Source organism: Lycium barbarum, chromosome 5, assembly GCF_019175385.1.
Source record: "Lycium barbarum isolate Lr01 chromosome 5, ASM1917538v2, whole genome shotgun sequence".
In the NCBI taxonomy this organism is placed as follows: domain Eukaryota; kingdom Viridiplantae; phylum Streptophyta; class Magnoliopsida; order Solanales; family Solanaceae; genus Lycium; species Lycium barbarum.
Genome location: NC_083341.1, coordinates 121,731,319 through 121,751,141, shown reverse-complemented (window position 1 = coordinate 121,751,141; position 19,823 = coordinate 121,731,319). Strand labels below are relative to the sequence as shown.

Genomic DNA, 19,823 nt, shown 5'->3' with positions numbered 1-19,823 from the left:
AACGTGTCCTAGCCCGGGACTCAGTGAAAGATATATTGAGACATGCACGAGCAGAGTAGTGAGAAACCATATGCAAGTTAAAACACATCCGAGACTCGATAGAATAATCAAAACGAACTGTCATTTGAAAATCAGGACAATAGTCATACCAAATACCTTTCGGATGTCACTGTGGATTATATCAGAATAGAACTTCTGGAATCATATATATGTATCCGGGTATATCAAATACTCAATGGAATAATCAGCACGGACTATCATTTGAAAATCAAGACAATAGTCATATCAAATACCTTTCGAATGCCACTCGGAAACATATCAAACATCCCTCAGATGTCATCATAAAGTATATCAGAGAACCTTAGGAATCATAGTCATATGTCAATATAGTATGAAACATCTTATAGAAGTCTGGACATTAGTTATCATAGAGTTCCTAAGAATAGGAACTTATATATCGACTACTATCCAACGATAGAAAACTTGAAAGGGAAACTCAATCATTTAAGAGTTCTAACATCAAGAAGTGAATAGGTATCATGAATTACACTCGAAACTTATGAATGGAATTACCCCAAAGCTCATATCATTCGTTACTTAAATCTAAGACATGCCAAAAGAAAGAAGGGACAGCTTTACATACCTGCTGAAGGTTATTCGTAATCTCGTTCGCTTCGTCGCCCCTTTAGCCTATTTAATATACAAGTAACACTATCGTTAGTACTATAATTTCTAGTTCGTAATTCCGCAGCTCATCTCTTATAGAACTTATTCTTTAACTCATACTTTCTCGATTAGGGTTTTTCATTAGTTAAGGACTTAACGGAAATCGGGCAGCATTTCCCCTATATATTCGCCTAACCCGAATTTCCAATTATTCTCCTGTTATCACAGAAATACCAACAGTAGAGATATACATACAAAATTCTCACAATTCAGCCCATAACAATCCTAACAATCCAATCATCCTTTTTAATCCTTTTCAACCCACAATTTCGTATAACAACGATTTCATGTATTTTCTTAATTCCAATTTCGCCCAATCCAATTTTAATCCTTCCATTACAACATCATCAATACAATTATACCATAAAATAAGAAATTCTTACCTTAATTTAATCGGAGGAATTTCTACACTTATTTGCTCCAATTTCACTATTTCGTCTTCCTCAATTCAATATCCAATGTTGCTATCGCTTCATTGGACTTGCAAATCACTTGAAACTTAATTCAAACAAGCAACAAAATATTTTTTCTCAATAACCATGCTGGCCGAGAGCTCTTCACAAACTGCCATGGCCGTGAATGCCATGGCTATGTGTTGCTCTCTCTCTCCCTTTCTCAATTTGATTAACATTGCAAATGAATATATGACTATCATTAGTCATCAAAAGGTGATTATATATGCTGCCCCAATCTAGGACACGTGGCCCTCTCCCTAATGACTCATCCCTTTTTTTTTAATAAATCGGGTGGGGCCCACTTCTAATAATTAAATTAATAAATTTTAATAAATTATTAATCCTTACTTAATAATCTAATCATAATTAATTAGTTCCTAATCTCCAATAATATTTCTACACTAAATAAAATTTATAAACAATTTATGTTCTAATTAAAATTGAAAATTAAAAGTTCCCATTTCATGTCCGAAAATAATCCCGCCTTTAACTTGAGTCGATTTGCTTGCGAATAATTCGACGTATAAATATACGGGGTATAACACGCATGACCTGTTAGGAGGAAGGACTTTAGGCTCTAGAAAAACGTCTGCAAACTTATTTAAAAGTACATGAACTAGCATGAGGGGATTGTCTCCTGTTTCAGCAATGTCCAAGGTTGACAACTAGGTTGATATTGAGCATTGGCCCAATCTCAGTAAATTATGGATCACCTTAATGTCACTAATAACAGTTGGGCCAGTAATATTGCACCCTATTAATGTTACCAGTTTATCACCTTTGAAGAATGAAATACTATGAGGTCGAGTGTTGAGCACAAACGGAGCAACTACATTTATCCAATCCATTCCAAGTACAATGTCAACGCGCCCACTTTCAATTTTCGCAAATTAAAAGAAAGAAAAAATCACTACTCATTCCCTATTTAAAAACTGGACACAGTTGAGTGCAAATCATCATTTCTCCATTAGCTACACGCACATGCATGGGCCTGGCCAAGGTCTCCGTCTTCAGGCCCAATTGTTGAATTAAAAATGGATCAACAAAACTGTGGGTTGATCCACTATCAATTAACACTGTAACGCCTCATTTTTGTATCAAACCATCTATGCGTATCCTTGTTGGAGCATTTTCTAGGCCCATTATAACATTCAGGGACACCTTTCCCTGTTCCATTTCCTCACTACTAACAGCTAATTCCATGGTATCAGCCTGTTCCTCTGGTGCATCATCCTCATGACCGTCAATTTGCCCCTCCAAGTCATTCAACGTTTAGGGCTTGCACCTATGCCCTGGATGAAAGGTTTCATGGCACCTATAAAATAAATTTTTCTCCCTCAACATCTCTATAGATAGTTTTGGGCCTGGAATTTTAGAAGGGGTATTTGGGCTTTTGTTGGTGACATAATTAAAGGATTAGGTGCCTATAATTGGAATTAAACTGATTGGGCCTAGGATATCAGGGTGTAATACTAGGGGTGGGCATAAATACCGAAAAACAAAAAATCCAAACCGAACCGAATGAATTCGGTTTTTCGGTTTTCGGTGTTTCGGTTCGGTTCCTGGTTTTTAAATAGAAAATTTGGTGTTCGGTTTTGGATTTTTGGTTTTCGGTTTTTAGGTTTAACCGAAAATTTAATATAATATTTTTTTATACCAATATATAATATATATCAATATCATTACTTCCATGAATCACAATAGATATCGTCTCAGTCCACTCCTATCAGACCCAAATTAATTATCCAAGCCCAAATTCATTTCACTAGTAATTAGTAAATCAACCCTATTCCACTGCTTCAGCTTTAACGTCATTTCTTCAATCCCTCTTCACTGCTTCAGCTCTTCTTCCACAATCAACCCAACGTTTCTGCTCCCAAACCAGTGAACCAGCGTTTTTGTTCCCACAAACTTAAGGTAATTTTGTTTCCTTCTTATGATTTCTCATTTTTAGGCTTCCACAAACTAGTGTCTTTACATTCTTAATTTCTTATTTAGACGAAATTTCAATCCCCCAAGTTTTAACTTGTACAAGATGGTAGTGACAATTTCCCCAAGTTTGTAATCTCAATAAATTCCCTCAATATATCGTAGAGAATTGGGTATGTCAATATCTAAGTTTGTAAAAATGCTATGGTATTTTTTCAGATTTGCTGTGGTATTTTTTCAGATTTGTTAAATTTTCTTAAATTATCAGTGAGTTAGGACTTAGGAAAATTTCTTGCATATTTGCTGCTTTTTGCTTGGTTCTATCGAGTGTTTGTTGAGCTGCTCTACTGTTATAGAACTTTATCTTATAGTTTCTCTTTTTAATTTTTTATAGATGGCGGATGAAACTAGATTAAGTTTGGCCAGTTCAACTGATAGCGTACCTAATACAGATGATAGCAATGACAACTCACTTGACACCGAGCCCAGGTAACAAAGAAAAGAAAGAATATGAAATCTAGATAAGATGTTTGGGAGCATTATGATAAGGTCGTTGTAAATGGTATTGTTAAATCAAAGTGTAGACATTGTAAAAATCTTTATGCAGCTAATACATTTGTAAATGGAACAACGGGATTGAGACAACATATAGCTTTGAGGTGCCTACCATATAAAGCCAAGATTGAAACTAGCACTCAGAAAAAGATAAATTTTGCATCTACGGATGAGCATGAGCCGCGTTGGGAATTTGATCAACAATTAATTAGGAGGGCTTTAGTTGAGATGATAATTATAGATGAACTACTATTTAGCTTTGTGGAAAAGGAAGGCTTCAAGAAGTTTATGCAAGTAGCCCAACCTTTATTTCAAGTTCCTTCCCGTAGAACAGTAACAAGGGATTGTTATGGACGTTACGATGAATTCAGACTGGATTTGAAGAAGTCTTTTAGAGAAGCAAAAGCAAAAATTTGCCTTACCACTGACATATGGACATCGTTGCAAAGAATTAATTATATGTGTTTGACTGCTCGCTATATTGATAGAGCTTGGGTTTTGCATAAAAAAATATTGAATTTTTGCCCTATCACTAGTCATAAGGGTGAGCATATGGCAGAGGCTATTGGCAATTGTTTGCTTTATTGGAACTTGGATCATATTTTTACTGTTACTGTTGATAATGCTTCTTCCAACGATGTTACAGTTAGAGAATTGTCTAAACAGTTAAATAATTGGGAAACTAATATAATGGATGGTAAGCATCTTCATGTGAGATGTATGGCTCACATACTTAATCTAATTGTGCAAGAAGGTTTGAAGGAAATTGATGCTTCTGTCAAACGTGTTAGGCAAATGGTAAGGTATGTTAGATCATCTTCGGCAAGAGGAGCTCACTTTAAGAAATGTTGCGAAGTTCAAAAGGTGGAATGTTCTAAATCATTAGAGCTAGATGTGCCTACTAGGTGGAATTTCACCTACTTGATGTTAGATACAGCACAACACTTTGAGAAGGCCTTTGATAGGTTTGATCTTTTTGATGAGAATTTTAATAATTATCTTTCTACTCATGTTCTTGAAGATGGAAGTGTTGCAGGTCCTGTCGTATGTGATGATTGGGAGAATGTAAGGAATGTGGTAAAGTTTCTTGAAAGATTTCATGAGTTCACCGTAAAGGTTTCAGGTTCACATTACGTTAATTCTAATGTTCATTTTGAGGATATATGTGAGCTTGATGTACATTTGAAAGTGTGTTTAGAAAGTGAAGATGTTAGTTTGAGTATAATGGCTGAGCGAATGAGACAAAAGTTCAAAAAGTATTGGGGGGATCCCGAAAAGATGAACAAAATGATTTTTATTGCTTCCGTGTTGGATCTTCGTGATAAGTTTGTGTATGTTAACGTTGGGCTTGAAGAGCTATTTGGTGAGGAAGTAGGAAAGAAAGTAAGCGAAGGAGTGTATGATTATATGAAATCTTTGTTTGGAGAATATCTAAAAAATTATTCAAGAGAATTTCATCATAAATCATCTCCATCTACATCTTCTTCATCTCAATTCTCATCTGATGTATCTTCTAATTCTGACACCTCTTTGAAGAAAAAAAGCTTTGAGATTTAAGCTTCACTTGAAGAAACAAAAAGAAGATTCTGGGTGTGCGGGTGCTAAATCGGAGTTGGATAGATACATTAGTGAATATCAAGAGCTTGAAGATGAACGTGTTGAGTTTTCGATCTTAGATTGGTGGAAAGTAAATGCTCCTAGATTTCCCGTTCTTTCAGAGTTGGCTCATGATGTATTGGCTATTCCGGTTTCTAGTGTGGCATCGGAATGTGCATTTAGTACCGGTGGGCGTATTCTTGGTCCATTTAGAAGTTCATTAACTCCTAAATATGTGCAATCTCTTATTTGTTCTCATGATTGGCTTAGAGAAGAGACTAAACCCGTTAGTGTGGAAGAAAGTTTGGAGTATCTTAAGAAACTTGAACTTGGTAAGGCTTTATATATTTTTGTGTGTTTTAGTGCAAAAATCATATTCTTATTTATGTTGTATGACATAATTGATTAAATTATCTTTAGAGATGGAAAATAGTGGAAGAGATCCTTGCATTGTTGATGTTTGATTGCAATTTGCTATTTTTTGCTACTAGTGGTAAGTTCAATATTTTATTTTGTAGTTTTGTTCTTTTATCTTGAAAGTTATATTCTAACTTTTGGTTTTATCTTACTTCTTATCATGTTCAAGTTCAACCATGCCTCCTAAAGCTCGTTCACATGTTTGGGAATACTTTGCGATAGTTCAAGACAATGAAGAAGGGCGTAAAGCAAGGTGCTTGACATGCGGTATGATACTTAAATATAATCCAAGAGTGAGTGGCACAAGTTCCTTGTTGAAGCATATTGAGAAATGTCTTGAGCGTCAATAAGAGAGGCAGATTCGCCTTCAAATTTAAGCTTATGTTTTGAATTTGGTGAATTTCGGACCAAATTATGATTGCTAGTATTGTGTTAAGACGATGGATTTAAGGCTTAGTTCGTGATAGCTAATGTTTTGTATTTGGAGCTAGATTTAAAGAAATTTGTGTTGTTTGGATGCTACTTGTTTTAAACTTATGTTATTTGTGTTGCTCGTTTTTACCGTGTGCGCTGTTTTGCTGCATGTTGTTACTGGTTTCCTCTGTTAAGGTACTGATTTTATTTCTGGACTAGCTGGCGGTTGCTGGTGCTGGCTGCTGCTGCTGCTGGCTACGTGCTGGTGCTGGTTGCTGCAGCTGCTGGTTGCTGGCTGCAGTTACGGGCTGATACTGCTGCTGCTGCTGCTGGTTGCTACGGCTGTTGGCTGCTGGCTGGCGCTGCTGCTGCTGCTGGCTGGTGCTGGCTGCTGGCTGCTGCTGTTGATCATGAATCATTTAGTAACGGGTGACTATTCTTAACCAATGCCAAAAAACCGAATTAGAAAACTGAAACCGAACCGAACCGAACTTCAAACACCGTACCGAACTGAACTAATTAGGTGCGGTGTTCGGTTTTCACTTTAATAAAATCGAAACCGAAATACCGAACCAAACTTTGAAAAAACCGAATCGAACAACCGAACGCCCACCCCTATGTAATACTCTTCGCTTGAGCATTTTGAGACTACTCATATATGTTACACCTTGTAGTTTTGTGCATTGAGATTCTTAATACGTTGGTGTCTTAGTTTTAGACACCAGGATTTGTTTCAAGGATATATGAGGTTGGACATGCTTAACTTGTGTTTATGAGTGCTTAAATACGTGTTTGGAGAGTTACGGAAGGATTGGAGAATAAGTGAATCGAAGTGGGAAGGTTCGTCAAAAGTTGTTTTTTTTTTTTTGGAAAATATGGTATATGGGTCGTGTAAATGAGATATGAAAATTTCCAGAGAATGCAGTTTTGGAGATGGTATTATGTGGCCAACTATACAGACAGTATAATTTTGTACAGCCAGGATGTTGGTGGATATGGATCGTGTATATACATATGATGCTACACCTCGCAAATTTTCATGATGAGTTGTAAGCTAGCTTAAGCCGAAGAGGCCATGGAACCTTTATAAGGTTAATGTCACGACCCGACTAGGGGCCGTGACGGGTACTTGGGGCTAACAACCGAGCCTCACTCGTTCTAGTACTCATCATACTTATTAAACATTCTTTTATCAAATTCATACTCAAAGCATAAGAAAATCATTTCTCTTTTGAGAACATCAATACTTTTATATACATAAGTCTTTCGGTCATCAAAATCATATTATACACATATATACATATATACAGTAGTGACCTTGTGAGACCATGTAACCCACACTGCGTGTCTACGAGCCTCTACTGGAGTGCTAGACATAAGGACGGGACAGGACCCCGTCGTGCCCAAAATATGCATATGTACACAAAAGAATAATCAAAGGCACCTCCGGAACAATGGAGTGCTCTCAAATCAGCTACTAGCTCCAACGAGTCTGGATCAAGATCACCTCCTTGTCTACCTGTGGGCATAAACAGAGCGTCCAAAGAAAACGGACGTCAATACGAGCATTGTACTGAGTATGAGAGGCATAAGTAATGAAAATACGTCGATAAGATAGTGCCATCAATAAGGAGCAACTGTATATGACTGTCACTTATAAAAGAAATGACACATGCTGACTTACTCATAATCATCATCATATCATGTATGCAATAATGTATAAGCTGCCCGTCCATATAGGTACGGTATGATAATGTATAACCTGCGTCAGGCCTCCCGCGTCCGGGGTATAAGCTGCCCACTATAGTGGTGTGTATGTCTGCCCGTCCATATAGGTATGGTGTAATATCATCAACATATACTCATCATAATACATGTATAATAACTCCAAGATAGCTATACTTTATCGAGGTGACATAAGGTCGTGAACCCCCGATTCCATTATGGGCATCTATAAGTATCCTGCCTTACCTTGAAGGAAATAGTATGTAAGGTGAGTGTATACAATAACTGACATCATTAACTTAATAGTATTCTGCCTCACCTTGAAGGGAACATATGTATAAGGTGAGTGTATACAATAATGAGATCATTAGCTCAACGGTATTCTGCCTCACCTTGAAGGAAATAGTATATAAGGTGAGTGTGTACAACAAACAATATCATTAACTTTATAGGAACATCATATCATGAACTTTAGAATCTTTAGACTCAAGCTTATCATCATCATTATTGGGCTCGCAACATATCTCTTATCTCATATAGCTATTCATTAACATGAACTATTAGCTTTCCGGAATGTGGGAGATTCATGGAGAAGAAAGAAGAATCATACCATCGGATTCATGCCATAGAAAGAAAGGACTAGCCTCACATACCTTTTTCGTTTAGCTAATCTATCACTTGCTTGTCTTCCTTTGATGCCCACGTTTCTACCTTCAAGAGAAGTCACATGACATTAGTTAATTGATTACTTAAACGTGTTTACCAAAGCTAAAGAAAATTGGGCAGTATTTCCTTTGTTTATACAACTTTTTCCATATTCTATATCAACTCTCAAACAACCATAACAACATTTACAATATCATAGGCAACAATCATCATTTATCTACATTATCCACATTTCACAATTTCACTTCAATTTCCCCATAATCATGGTCATAATTCACTATTACGTTCTTTCACGTATAATGCTCATTCATAATCTACTTACAATCACAACATATCCATATTCATGACTCATTCTAAACTACTACTCAACAATAGCACTATTCCCACATTTATGACCCATTTTCTATATTCTTCAACAATCCAAGTGTTTCAGCTTCTCAATATCTTAAACATCATGAAAATATCATAAAACTTACTTTAGATATTGTAGGAACAAGCCTTGAGTAGCAATACTCTTCTTGCATCAAAAACCCTAACTCACTTCCTTTGAAATTTCTTGGCTTAGATGACTTTAATGGGTTTCATACTCTTGATTCTTGTTGGTTTGATGAAGTTGATCATCAATTTCCTTTGAATTCTTGTGGATGAAAGGTATGGAACCTTCTAGAGGTCTTGAGAGAGATTAAGGAATGTGGGAAATGAATTTAATGAAGTGGGAACACATTTATATAATAAGAACTTATTCAACTCGTCGGGACTTCCACGGACACTTGTACGGTCCGTGGAATATTGTACGGCTCGTACAACTGGTCGTGGATCACCACCAGGAAATCATCATCTCTGCTGGGTATTCCACGGACCAGTATACGGCCCGTGGAAAGTTTCACGATCCGTGGGTGTGGTCGTGGAACTCACAACTTTTCCGAAGTTGTCCGCGTCGTTTCGTTTGATCTCCAATCCTTATACAACCTTCTTAACACTTGTTTAATACTTCATTAATGATCTAAACATCCCTATAACTAGCCCTCAAGGCCTTGCCAAATAATTCTTAACGCAATAATTTTATGAAACCTTTCCTAAACCTCACTTATACTCCACTTATTCTTATCAATCCTTATTCCATCAATTCATGTAACTTCAAAATCTTAACATACGCATTCTAAGACTACCAAATATTCGTCTTATAGTCTTAAGAACTTCCTGTTACCCTCAAGCTCGCATTGGTTCATTCACTATGCGACGTCATGAAATTTCCAAGGTGTAACAGTTAAGGAAGACTTTTAATAAGTGTTAATCAAGTATCTAAAGGTTCCAGGATCAAGCAAATCAAAGAAATTAAGTTTGTCAAAATTTTGAGAAAACTCGTCAGAATTTTGGACAGGATTTTTGGTCCATCTTCAGGTAGGTATATCTCTTAGCATATAAGGAGTTACAGAATCCATAAACTATGTAAATTGAAATTCAGAAAGTCTCCTTTCCAATGCAACTGACAGATTGCAAATCTGAGATACGAGGCCAATTATACGGCCCGTATAATATTATACGAGCGAGTTATACGAACCCTCTAATGTTATACGAACCGTATAATACAAAGTCGGTGGAAATTTCCAGAATTTAAGTATGATGACCCCTCTTCATTTTAATAATTTTAGGCATAACCCCAAGTCCTAGAAATCTCTCCAAAACATATTTCAACATACTTCCAAGCCTTAATCAAAGATCAAGGTGAAGATTAAAGTGTTTAGGGTTTTCAAGCGAGCTCTACACTTGTCTTCTCTTCTTGAAGATGCTTGGGTGAGTGTTTTTAAGGTAGAGTAACGTTGAAATTGAAGTGTTCTTGAATTTTGAGGTAAGATTTCATCTTAGTTCCATGCTTATGAGTTTATTTGGTAATTATGTTAGGATTTGAGGAGAAGAAATTGGAGGGAAAGTTCAAATATGAGTTTAATGATATTTTGAGTTGTAAATTAACTTGAGCTATAATTATTAGTATGTTATGAGTATAATCTTGCTAAGAGGGATAATAATGATGATGAGGAAGTGTTGTATACAAGTGTATAAGGGATTGTGTTGAAGTTGTTGTTATGGATTGATTATGAAAAACAAGTTTGGATTGATTTGAGTCCAATTTGAATATAAATCTCTTGGCTATGGTATTTTTGATGTTGTTATTGTTGCTTAGGAGTTGTTTTAGAATTTGGTAGGAGTAAGTGATATAGGGGAGATGCTGCCCAAATTTTGTTAGCTTACCAATTAATCTAGTTTGACCTTATAAACGTTTCAATGCCTTACCCTTAGTGTGAATCATCTTGAATGTAGATTTATAAGCTTGGGAGGATAGGCGTTAAGTAAATTAAGGAGACAACAAGGTATGTTAAGGCTAACCCTTTCTTTCTAAAGGTATGATTCCCTTATTGTGAACCCTTATATGATATCCATAATGTCATATTTCCCCAAATTGCTAGAAACTCTTAATTCTCAAGGTTCCTATCGTATTGTTGATAAAAGTTCTCTATGATGATAATGATGATTCCATTTCTAAAGACACCAAAGCTTATAGTTCTTGATGTTCTCGTGATATTATTGAGCTTGTTCCATGATTATTGATTTTATTCATTGTTATTGATCTCATCTTATAATAATTGTTCTTTCAAGGTGAGATATAGCGATGATGATGATTCGATAATAGAAATCGAAGGGTTACCGACCTTATGTCACTCCGATAGAGTAGTAACGTTTTATTTGGGCTCTCCTGCATGCTTTATATACATGTATGTATTTTTTCACACCGTGCCACGTTATAGTCGGCCGGGCAGGCGCGTATATGCGCACACCACTGCAGTGGGCAGCTTATGATATCATCCCGGACACGGGATGATGATGATATGATGATAACATCGTGCCTATATAGCCGGGCAGTTTACTATATATATGTATGTATAAGTCGTTGTTTTTTAAAGCTAAGCATGCATGACATCTGCCTTAAGAGGCATTTAGATGTACAGGTTATTCCTCTTATCTCATGTTACTTTCCATATCTCTTCTTATGTTGTTATTCATGCCTTGCATATTCAATACATTATTCGTACTGACGTCCTTTTGTTTGTGAACACTACGTTCATGCCCACAGGTAAGCAGAGAGACGGATCGGATCCTTAGGTGCTTCATCAGCGACTTCTCAGAAGTGCTCCATTTGCTTCGGAGCTGCAGTCTAGTGGTATTATTCTTTTGTGTACATATTTCAGCACGACAAGGTCCTGTCCCGTCTTTATGATTTCATGCACTCTATGTAGAGGCTCGTAAACAAATGTATATAGTTAGATGTGCTATAACCTCATCGGTTCATATTTTTGTGTATCATTTTTAGCAGCCTTGTCGGCTTGTGCATATGGGCATAGTTGAGGATCATTATATTGATGTGCCTTTATCTTTTGGGACTCATGCCCTTACAAATTAAGATAATTTTGAGTTATCTTTGTGGTCCACCTAGATATGATTATGAGATGTATGAGGAGAGGTGCTCAGGAGGTTAGCTCCGGGTGCCCGTCATGACCCTTTGGTTGGGTCGTGACAATATAACTTAGCCATGTTGTAAGCTTCCACAAGGGTTTGGGGTTTCGTAGCCTTAACCATGGGCCCAATTTCATCTTTTAACCCGCCAACAAAACAAGTGACAAAGTAGAGTTCATCCATAATGGGACCTTACTACTTGGACTCTACTTGGTAACTATCAACGTCTGTTGTTTGTTGCAAATGATTAAAGGTGGTAACCACATCAAGTGGCCCATTCCATCATAACGTTCACAAATATCTTTACAAAATTGGCCCCAATAAACTTGGCCTCAATGGTCAATAACATATGAATCAAACCAACTATCAAATTTATGCTTTATGCTAATAGCCACATGTGTCATTTTAGCAACATCTGGTACTTGATAGTAATCAAAGTAATATTCGCGACGTCGTATCCATCCTCTAAAATTTTTGTCATCAAATTCTGGAAATTCTAATTAGGATTTGAGAAATCTTGGGTTTTGGGAATTGACATCTTGGTTGGAAAATATAGTAGGAATACTGGTGTAGGTCTGGTTAAGTGTGCGAGATGCTACATATTGGGCTTGGTCCATATATGGGGGAATTTGGAAGTTGTAGTAAGGATTTTGGGTCGCAGTCAGTGGCGGAGGTAGGATTTCCATTCAGGGGGTTCAAAAAATAAAATAAGCACGCTTGTGTTGGCAAATGAGCTGGTCGGATCAGGAATAACTTAAATACATAAAGTATACTTAACGAAGCACATAGCAATGGAAAGTCAAAAAGCAACTAACTTGCATGAAAGAACCTTAATAGTCCAATAATATATAAAATTTGGAATATAAGTAATACATTGCAGACTTTTATCTAAATCACGCAGTAAGGCATACTTCCTCCGTAAATGGTTCGGAAGAGCTTTTATATCTGAGACAATGTCATCAATGTAGCAAATTGTTAGAAATCAAAGCAGAACTACACATAGGAACTAATTCCTATATAATAAATCAAGCATCACTCTTGCACAGACAATACTAAAAATCATGCTCGAAGCTAGAATAGTGTTGTCAAAGGCCTGGTTGAGGCGTACATAAACCTCGAAGCTGGGTGAAGGCACCTCCGCTCATGATGAAGAAAAATATCACAATAAAATGCCACAATATAGGTAATAAACTAAGCAAAAGCTAATAAAGTAAGAAGTTTCCATTAAGAAAGGCAACTTGAAGATGCCATATTACAAAAGTAAAAGCTTGGGAGCTTTTGAAGAAAAAACAAAGAAACTAAGTTAGACTACACAAGCAAGAACCATGGAGTTCTACAATTGTACTCTATGAGGTTTCATATCTTGAAATGTCTTAATAATAGCATCATTAGAAACATTATCAAATACATCTTTTTCTAGATAAGGCACCAAACAACCGCTAAAAAAATCATCACTCATTTGACTCCGCAAGTCATTCTTGATAAAATTCATTGCTGAAAAAGCTCTTTCAACGGATGCAGTGGCAACCGGCAGAAGCAAAGCAAGTTTCACTAAGCGGAATACAAGAGGATAATTTGAATGCTTCTTTGTCTGAACTAATTTTTTCGAAAGATCACAAAGCCCTTTTAGATTGGAGAACCTTTCATCAACATCACGAACATCAATAATGTAACTTGCAAGTTGATTCTCAAGAGAACCCATATTGAATTCATTAAAGTCATCAGGATATAATTTAGCCATTTTCATTATTTTCCTGATATCAAAACTTGAAAACAAGTCAATTGGATTCAAACAAGAAACTCCATGAAGCAAATCAGTCGTCGCTTCGCCAAAACGATCTTTAAGTTCTTGAAGTTGCCAATCAATGATATTGGAAAATACCTCAACACGATAATGATGAGAGACTTTATTGTCACCAAGTCTCCTTCGTGATCTTAAAGAGCTAACATATGGCTCCTCAAAGTTAGGTACCAAAATTTCATGCTTGATACAAAACAAAGACACCCTAGCAATAAGAGAATCCCATTCTTCATCCCTATATGCTTGCAACCTTATTTTTGCTACTTCAACAAGTAACATGGCATTTGCCAAATCTTGCTCCTTTTTTTGTAAGCATTTATTAAGCTCATTTGTGATTGCTAAAACATCACTCATCAAATGCAACATGAACGCAATCTCATATGTTCGACAAGCTTCAAGATATCCCATTGCCTTGGCTCTTTCATCCAATAATCGTGCATCAAGAACAAGTGATTCAAGAAAATTAAGAATAGAGCCAAACATAAGAATAAAATTGTTGAAAGATTTAAAATGAGATCTCCAACGCGTATCACAAGCTTTTGAAAGACCAAGTTCTTGATTCAAGCCACTACCGGTTGTAAGCTCACCCAAATCTAATGCCTCTTGAATTCTTTCTTTTTGAGAATCTCGAAATTCATCCATGCGCTTAAAAGAAGATCCCAATACATTCAAAATATTTGAAACCAACACTACAAGTTTTCCCACTTCAATACATTTTTTCGAGACCGCAACAAGAGTTAGTTGAAGTTGATGAGCAAAACAATGAATGGAATGGGATGATCTACTTTCTTGCCTAATCAACATTTTAAGTCCATTGATCTCACCTTGCATGTTGCTTGCCCCATCGTAACATTGATAGACTTAAGGAATGTTGAGCAAGTAAATTAACAATTGCCCTCTTTAGAGATAAAGAACTAGTATCTTGAACATGAACAATGTCAAGAAGCCGCTCCATCACAAATCCATTTCTATCAATATATCGTAAGACAATAGCCATTTTCTCCTTGCGTGACACATCAAAAGACTCATCAACTAGTAAAGAAAAGTAGTCACCATTTAATTCCTCAAGAATAGCTTTAATTGTTTCTATCTTACAAGCACTCACAATATCTTTTTGAATCATTAGAGAAGTCATTTGATCATTTTGAGGAGCATGTTCCAGTACATAATCACGAATATTATCACACTTTTTCGCATACCATGAGAGAATTTGAAGAAAATTACCCCTACTAAGTGATGATTTAGATTCATCATGACCTCGAAATGTCAATCCTTAAGTTATAAGCTGTCACACCCCATTTTAACCCGGGTCGATTTAAGGGTATGACGTATTGGTGATTCCTGTTTATTTGTTTTAAGGAGTCGCCACCTAATTAATTTAACGGTGAATTAGGACACCTAGAGGTTAACTAAGGCAGAATTAAAACTAAACCTCAATTAATAGTCTGCTTAACCAATGTGATTCTAAGTAAGGGCTCTATATTATCCTAAAGGGAAGGGGTTAGGCATCCTCTAGAATCCGTTAACTTACGGTTATCTGACCAACTTAGGTTAATTAATTAGATTGAATATAGTGTTTGAATTTTAAGAAAAAATGGTTTGCTTATATTACTAAGGTTCCAGAAAAAAATATAATAATACCGCTTGAACTAATTTGTAGAGAAATATAATAATTTCACAAAGGAAATGTTGAGACTCATAAATGTTGTTAAAACTTTGCATGAGAATAGTGATGTTATTTTTTTTAAAAGAAAAATAAGACTTGTAGAAAATATAATAATTTATGTAGAAGAATATTTAAAATGTTGTTTATAATAAGACTTATAAAAGACTTCTAATAATAAAGCTATTAAAAATAAGGTCAATGCTTTGTATAAAGGGAAACCTTAGAATAAAATTTATAATAATTGCTCATAGTTTTAAAGGAAGTAGCATAATAAGAATGGAGTTTACAAAACATGATAACTTACATATAAGTAGAAGAAGATGCGAATTTATGCAATGTTTTAATAAATATTTGAACTAAGTAATGAGGTATTAATTGATTTTCAGTTTATGAATAAAAATACAAAATAGTTAATAGATTTCCTTTATCTATTTTTTAGTATCTTTATCAACTATGCTTAATTAAGAATATGCGTGATTGATTCAAAACTTGAAGAGTTACTTAAAAATATACTTATAATTGCGTATTAGTGACGTTTTGAAACATTTATGATAAAATGTGATTCCCTTTATTTAAAATATATAGTCATGCCATTTTGCAAATCAATTATTCCAAATAAGTATTAGAGTTTGTAAATAGTTTTAACATGAAAAGAAAAGAATAACTCGTAGAATTAATTGTTAGTCCTCTTTAACTGACTACCCATTATACTAAACTAAGCCACTAATCTTACCGAATTCATCTAACTAAAAGTAGAACAACAATAAAAAGTTAGTCACATAATACACATCAAATGATAATGAAATAAGAAAGTGCAAATTAAATGGACCCAACCCATTTTGGGGGCTGTTGGATCTCTCGGCTGTTGGGCTTCGGCCCAGCAGTCTTTTTTGGTATTGCTGTGGATTGGCCTGCTGTAATTTATGGGCTACTGGGCTTCGGCCCAGAACTGCTCTTATCGTTTAGAATGGACTACGGACAGGGCTGGAACGAAAGAAAAATGTTGTTTCGTTGGGCTTTGGCCCAACATCGAATGCGGAAGGAGACGAATCCCTCGGATTCGTATGCGGTGTTCATGCAAAAATGAAAGGGAAAAGGATTAGACAAATAATCGAATGAATAAGATCAAACGCACAGAATATTCATTCAAAAATAAATTATGTATATGCTGTGTATACTTAGATATATCCTATGTATACTTTCTCCTTTTTGATAGCCTAACATGCGTCCTGTATATGTTCAACTTTTTAGGTAAGTTCTAGAGCTCTTTTCTTTTCAATTTGATGGGCCAAACCTTTTCCCTTGATACAATAATTATTCCTAAAGTTCTATAGGGATCATGCTCAGATGTGAGTTAATAATAAAAAAAAGTATCTAACCAAATAAAGGTACATAGCCATGTATTATCGTTAACATTCAAATCCTAACACTTTTACATGACTGCAAATGCTATTTGGACCACTGGGATAGTCTCATGAATTCAAAGTAATGCCAGCAAATATTTCCTAGCAACAGAACAGATTATGGACAAGTGACTACACATGCTCAACCAAGCTACCAATCACACTAAATAAAGAGGAAATCTGAACAGACTCGCAAACTAGATAAATTGGGCATAGATAGATCTAGGCTAAACCGAAGTGTACAAACAAATGCACTGATCTGTACACATAGCTCAATTATGAAGCAAAAAGAAAAAAAACTCAGATTAAACTAGGAAACACAACAAGACTAATCTGATAATTAAGCTAAGACAAACAAGCTAAACATATTAAATGGCAGATTGATATTAACCATTCCAACAACTGAACTAATAGCGAGATAATGCATGATCAGATACAACTAACAAAAAAAACTACAACTGACCATGATTACATTGAACCATACTGAATATCCAAATGAGCTAGCAAACATTTAAACCAACATATGATCAGTTAGTGTTCAAACTAATCACCTTATAAATATGCTCATGATTAGATAAAAACTCATTCGACATATGCTTAACAGTTATTAACTCGACTTAAAACCATGTATTAAGCAAATGAAAGACAAAACTTAAACCACTTTCCCATTTAGCAGATTCGAAACCACCTAGAGTTATTGCGAAATGGGCACTCAACCACCTCATAACAGGGAAAGCATATATTTATGAACACAACACATATTTGACATAAATTTGTAACACCCTGGGCTTAAAGAAATATGCCTGATCACAGTTGAACCAATAATCAAACTCATGCTTGTCTAGGAGTATTTTTAAGCTATGATAGCACATAAGACATTACCAAGAACAGAGGCAACTAAAAGAATAAATACATACTACTAGGGGGACAGTTCCAGCCATATACAGATAAGTTATCAAAAAAACAATGATGCTTCTTATTTCTGAATGAGAAATATTCGATCCATTACTATGGACTTTCGACAAAATATTCAATCTCACAGCTACATTATTTTCAGAGGGAAGGATGAGAGAACTAAAAGGTATGTGTATTTCATTTATACAAAGGCCTGAGCATTCAGTATACTCACATGAAACATACAAATACAATCATGATAATAAGACTAGAATTATCTGATGCTGAGTTAAAGCATGAATAGACAGATTCAACTAGCTAACAGCCTGGAAATTAAATCACATCAAAACATGAACATTCAAGCATTTTAACTACCAAAACGAAAACTAAACTAACAGGTTTGAATCACGAGATAATAAACCAAAATACCACAGGGCCAACAACGAACGTAAAACAGAGAGAAGGGATGGAAGATTACCTTCTTCGGGTGCAGCGAAGCGAGGCGAAGGGCTCGATCTAACCTCGAACACTTCAAATATACTTCGAAATACTAAAATCCCGATTTTTATACACTTCGAATCTAGACAGATGCTAAGGACAAAACAGAACAAAATGATGTGGATTTTTGACTTGATATCGAACAATACAGCGAAAAAGAATTAATATTATCTATGGGGATTTCTGCGATTTTTCGAATTTGAACCCTAATTTCTAGGGGATTGCTGAGACTAAAAACAAATTGTGTTTTGGGGAAATTTTACGAATCAAAGATCTCATTCTTGGGGGGTTCTCAACGATCCGAAAAAAATCCTCCACTTCTTCAGGTAACTTCGTGAACCCCCAAAAATCCCCCCCTTTCTGAACGACTAAACTGGTATTTATAGGGTTTAGACTAGGGTTTGATGTGCTGAAGAGGAGCGTGGGGAACAAGAAGGTCTGGGAGTGTCAGAGGTATGGTGGAGGCGACACAATGAAGTGGAACGGCAGTGAAGAGTGGAGGTGAGCGTGGGAGATGGCAGGTGAGCAGTGGGTGTAGGAATAATGGAGGTAACGTGGGGTGTCAGGGGTAACGTGGTGAGTGGGGGTGTGATAGAGGTGTCAGAGAGGACGATAATGGAGGGAATATGTGGCGGAAATGGGGGGAAATAGGGGAGGAGGCGATGAGGTGGAAGAGGGAGAAAGGGAAAGGGAGAGAAAGGGAGGGGGTGCGGCGGTGATAAGGGGTGGCGACGAGGAGGAGAGGATGGTGGAGAAGGGGCGGAGATGGAGAGGAGAAGGTGACGAGCGGCGAAAATGAGGGGAAACCCTAAAAGGGTTTCCCTTATTTGGTGCGAAACGGGTCAGACCCGGTCCATTTATGGATTGGGTCAATTTTTAGACCGGGTATTAGAAGAATAGGCTAATAAATTAAAACACAGGTTATTCTAAAAATTGAGATAAGAGATATGGACTAGTCCAAAAAAATATTAGGGGTTAATCGGACTTTGATTTGGAGCCCGGTAAGTCAAAACACGGACTGAGTGCAAGAAACAGTTTGACTTCTAAATTTGAATAAGAGACCCATTTTAATTAATGAACATACCGAGGGTGACAAAATATTACTTAATACCAAAAAATATGTGATTACTAGACTCGGGTAATAAAATCATATGTTATAATAGCCGTGTAATAATATATGTTACTTTTCTTTGAAAATCCGCACTAAATAAATACTATTATTTATTTATGCAAAGATAAATGCGTAAGCTGGTAAAATGCCGAATTGATAAGAATTGTGAATTATAATAATATTAATAAATAATAATAATAATAATAATAATAATAATAGAATAATAAAATGTCGGTATTGATAAGAGGCTAATAATTATAGTAACCAGAATGTATTTTTTTTATTTTTTTTTCAAAATATTAGAAGCTTAAAAATAGGTATTTTGGCAGAGAGGCGGGACAAAATTGGGTGTCAACAACTTGTCCCTCTTTGCCCGATAATGATGAAAGAGTCGTCGGGCAAAGACGTTGACTCAGTAGCCTATTTTGTCCCGGCTAAAGGAAACTTGAGAGGATTA

General features: G+C 35.9%; 1 protein-coding gene across 1 annotated transcript; it reads right to left on the bottom strand.

Annotated features, from left to right (window-relative positions):
- Nucleotides 1-13,326: 13,326 nt before the first annotated feature.
- Nucleotides 13,327-14,436, bottom strand: LOC132639704 (uncharacterized). Its single transcript, XM_060356138.1, has one exon. It carries the CDS (start codon nucleotides 14,434-14,436, stop codon nucleotides 13,327-13,329), a length of 1,110 nt encoding a protein of 369 aa, XP_060212121.1.
- Nucleotides 14,437-19,823: the final 5,387 nt, after the last annotated feature.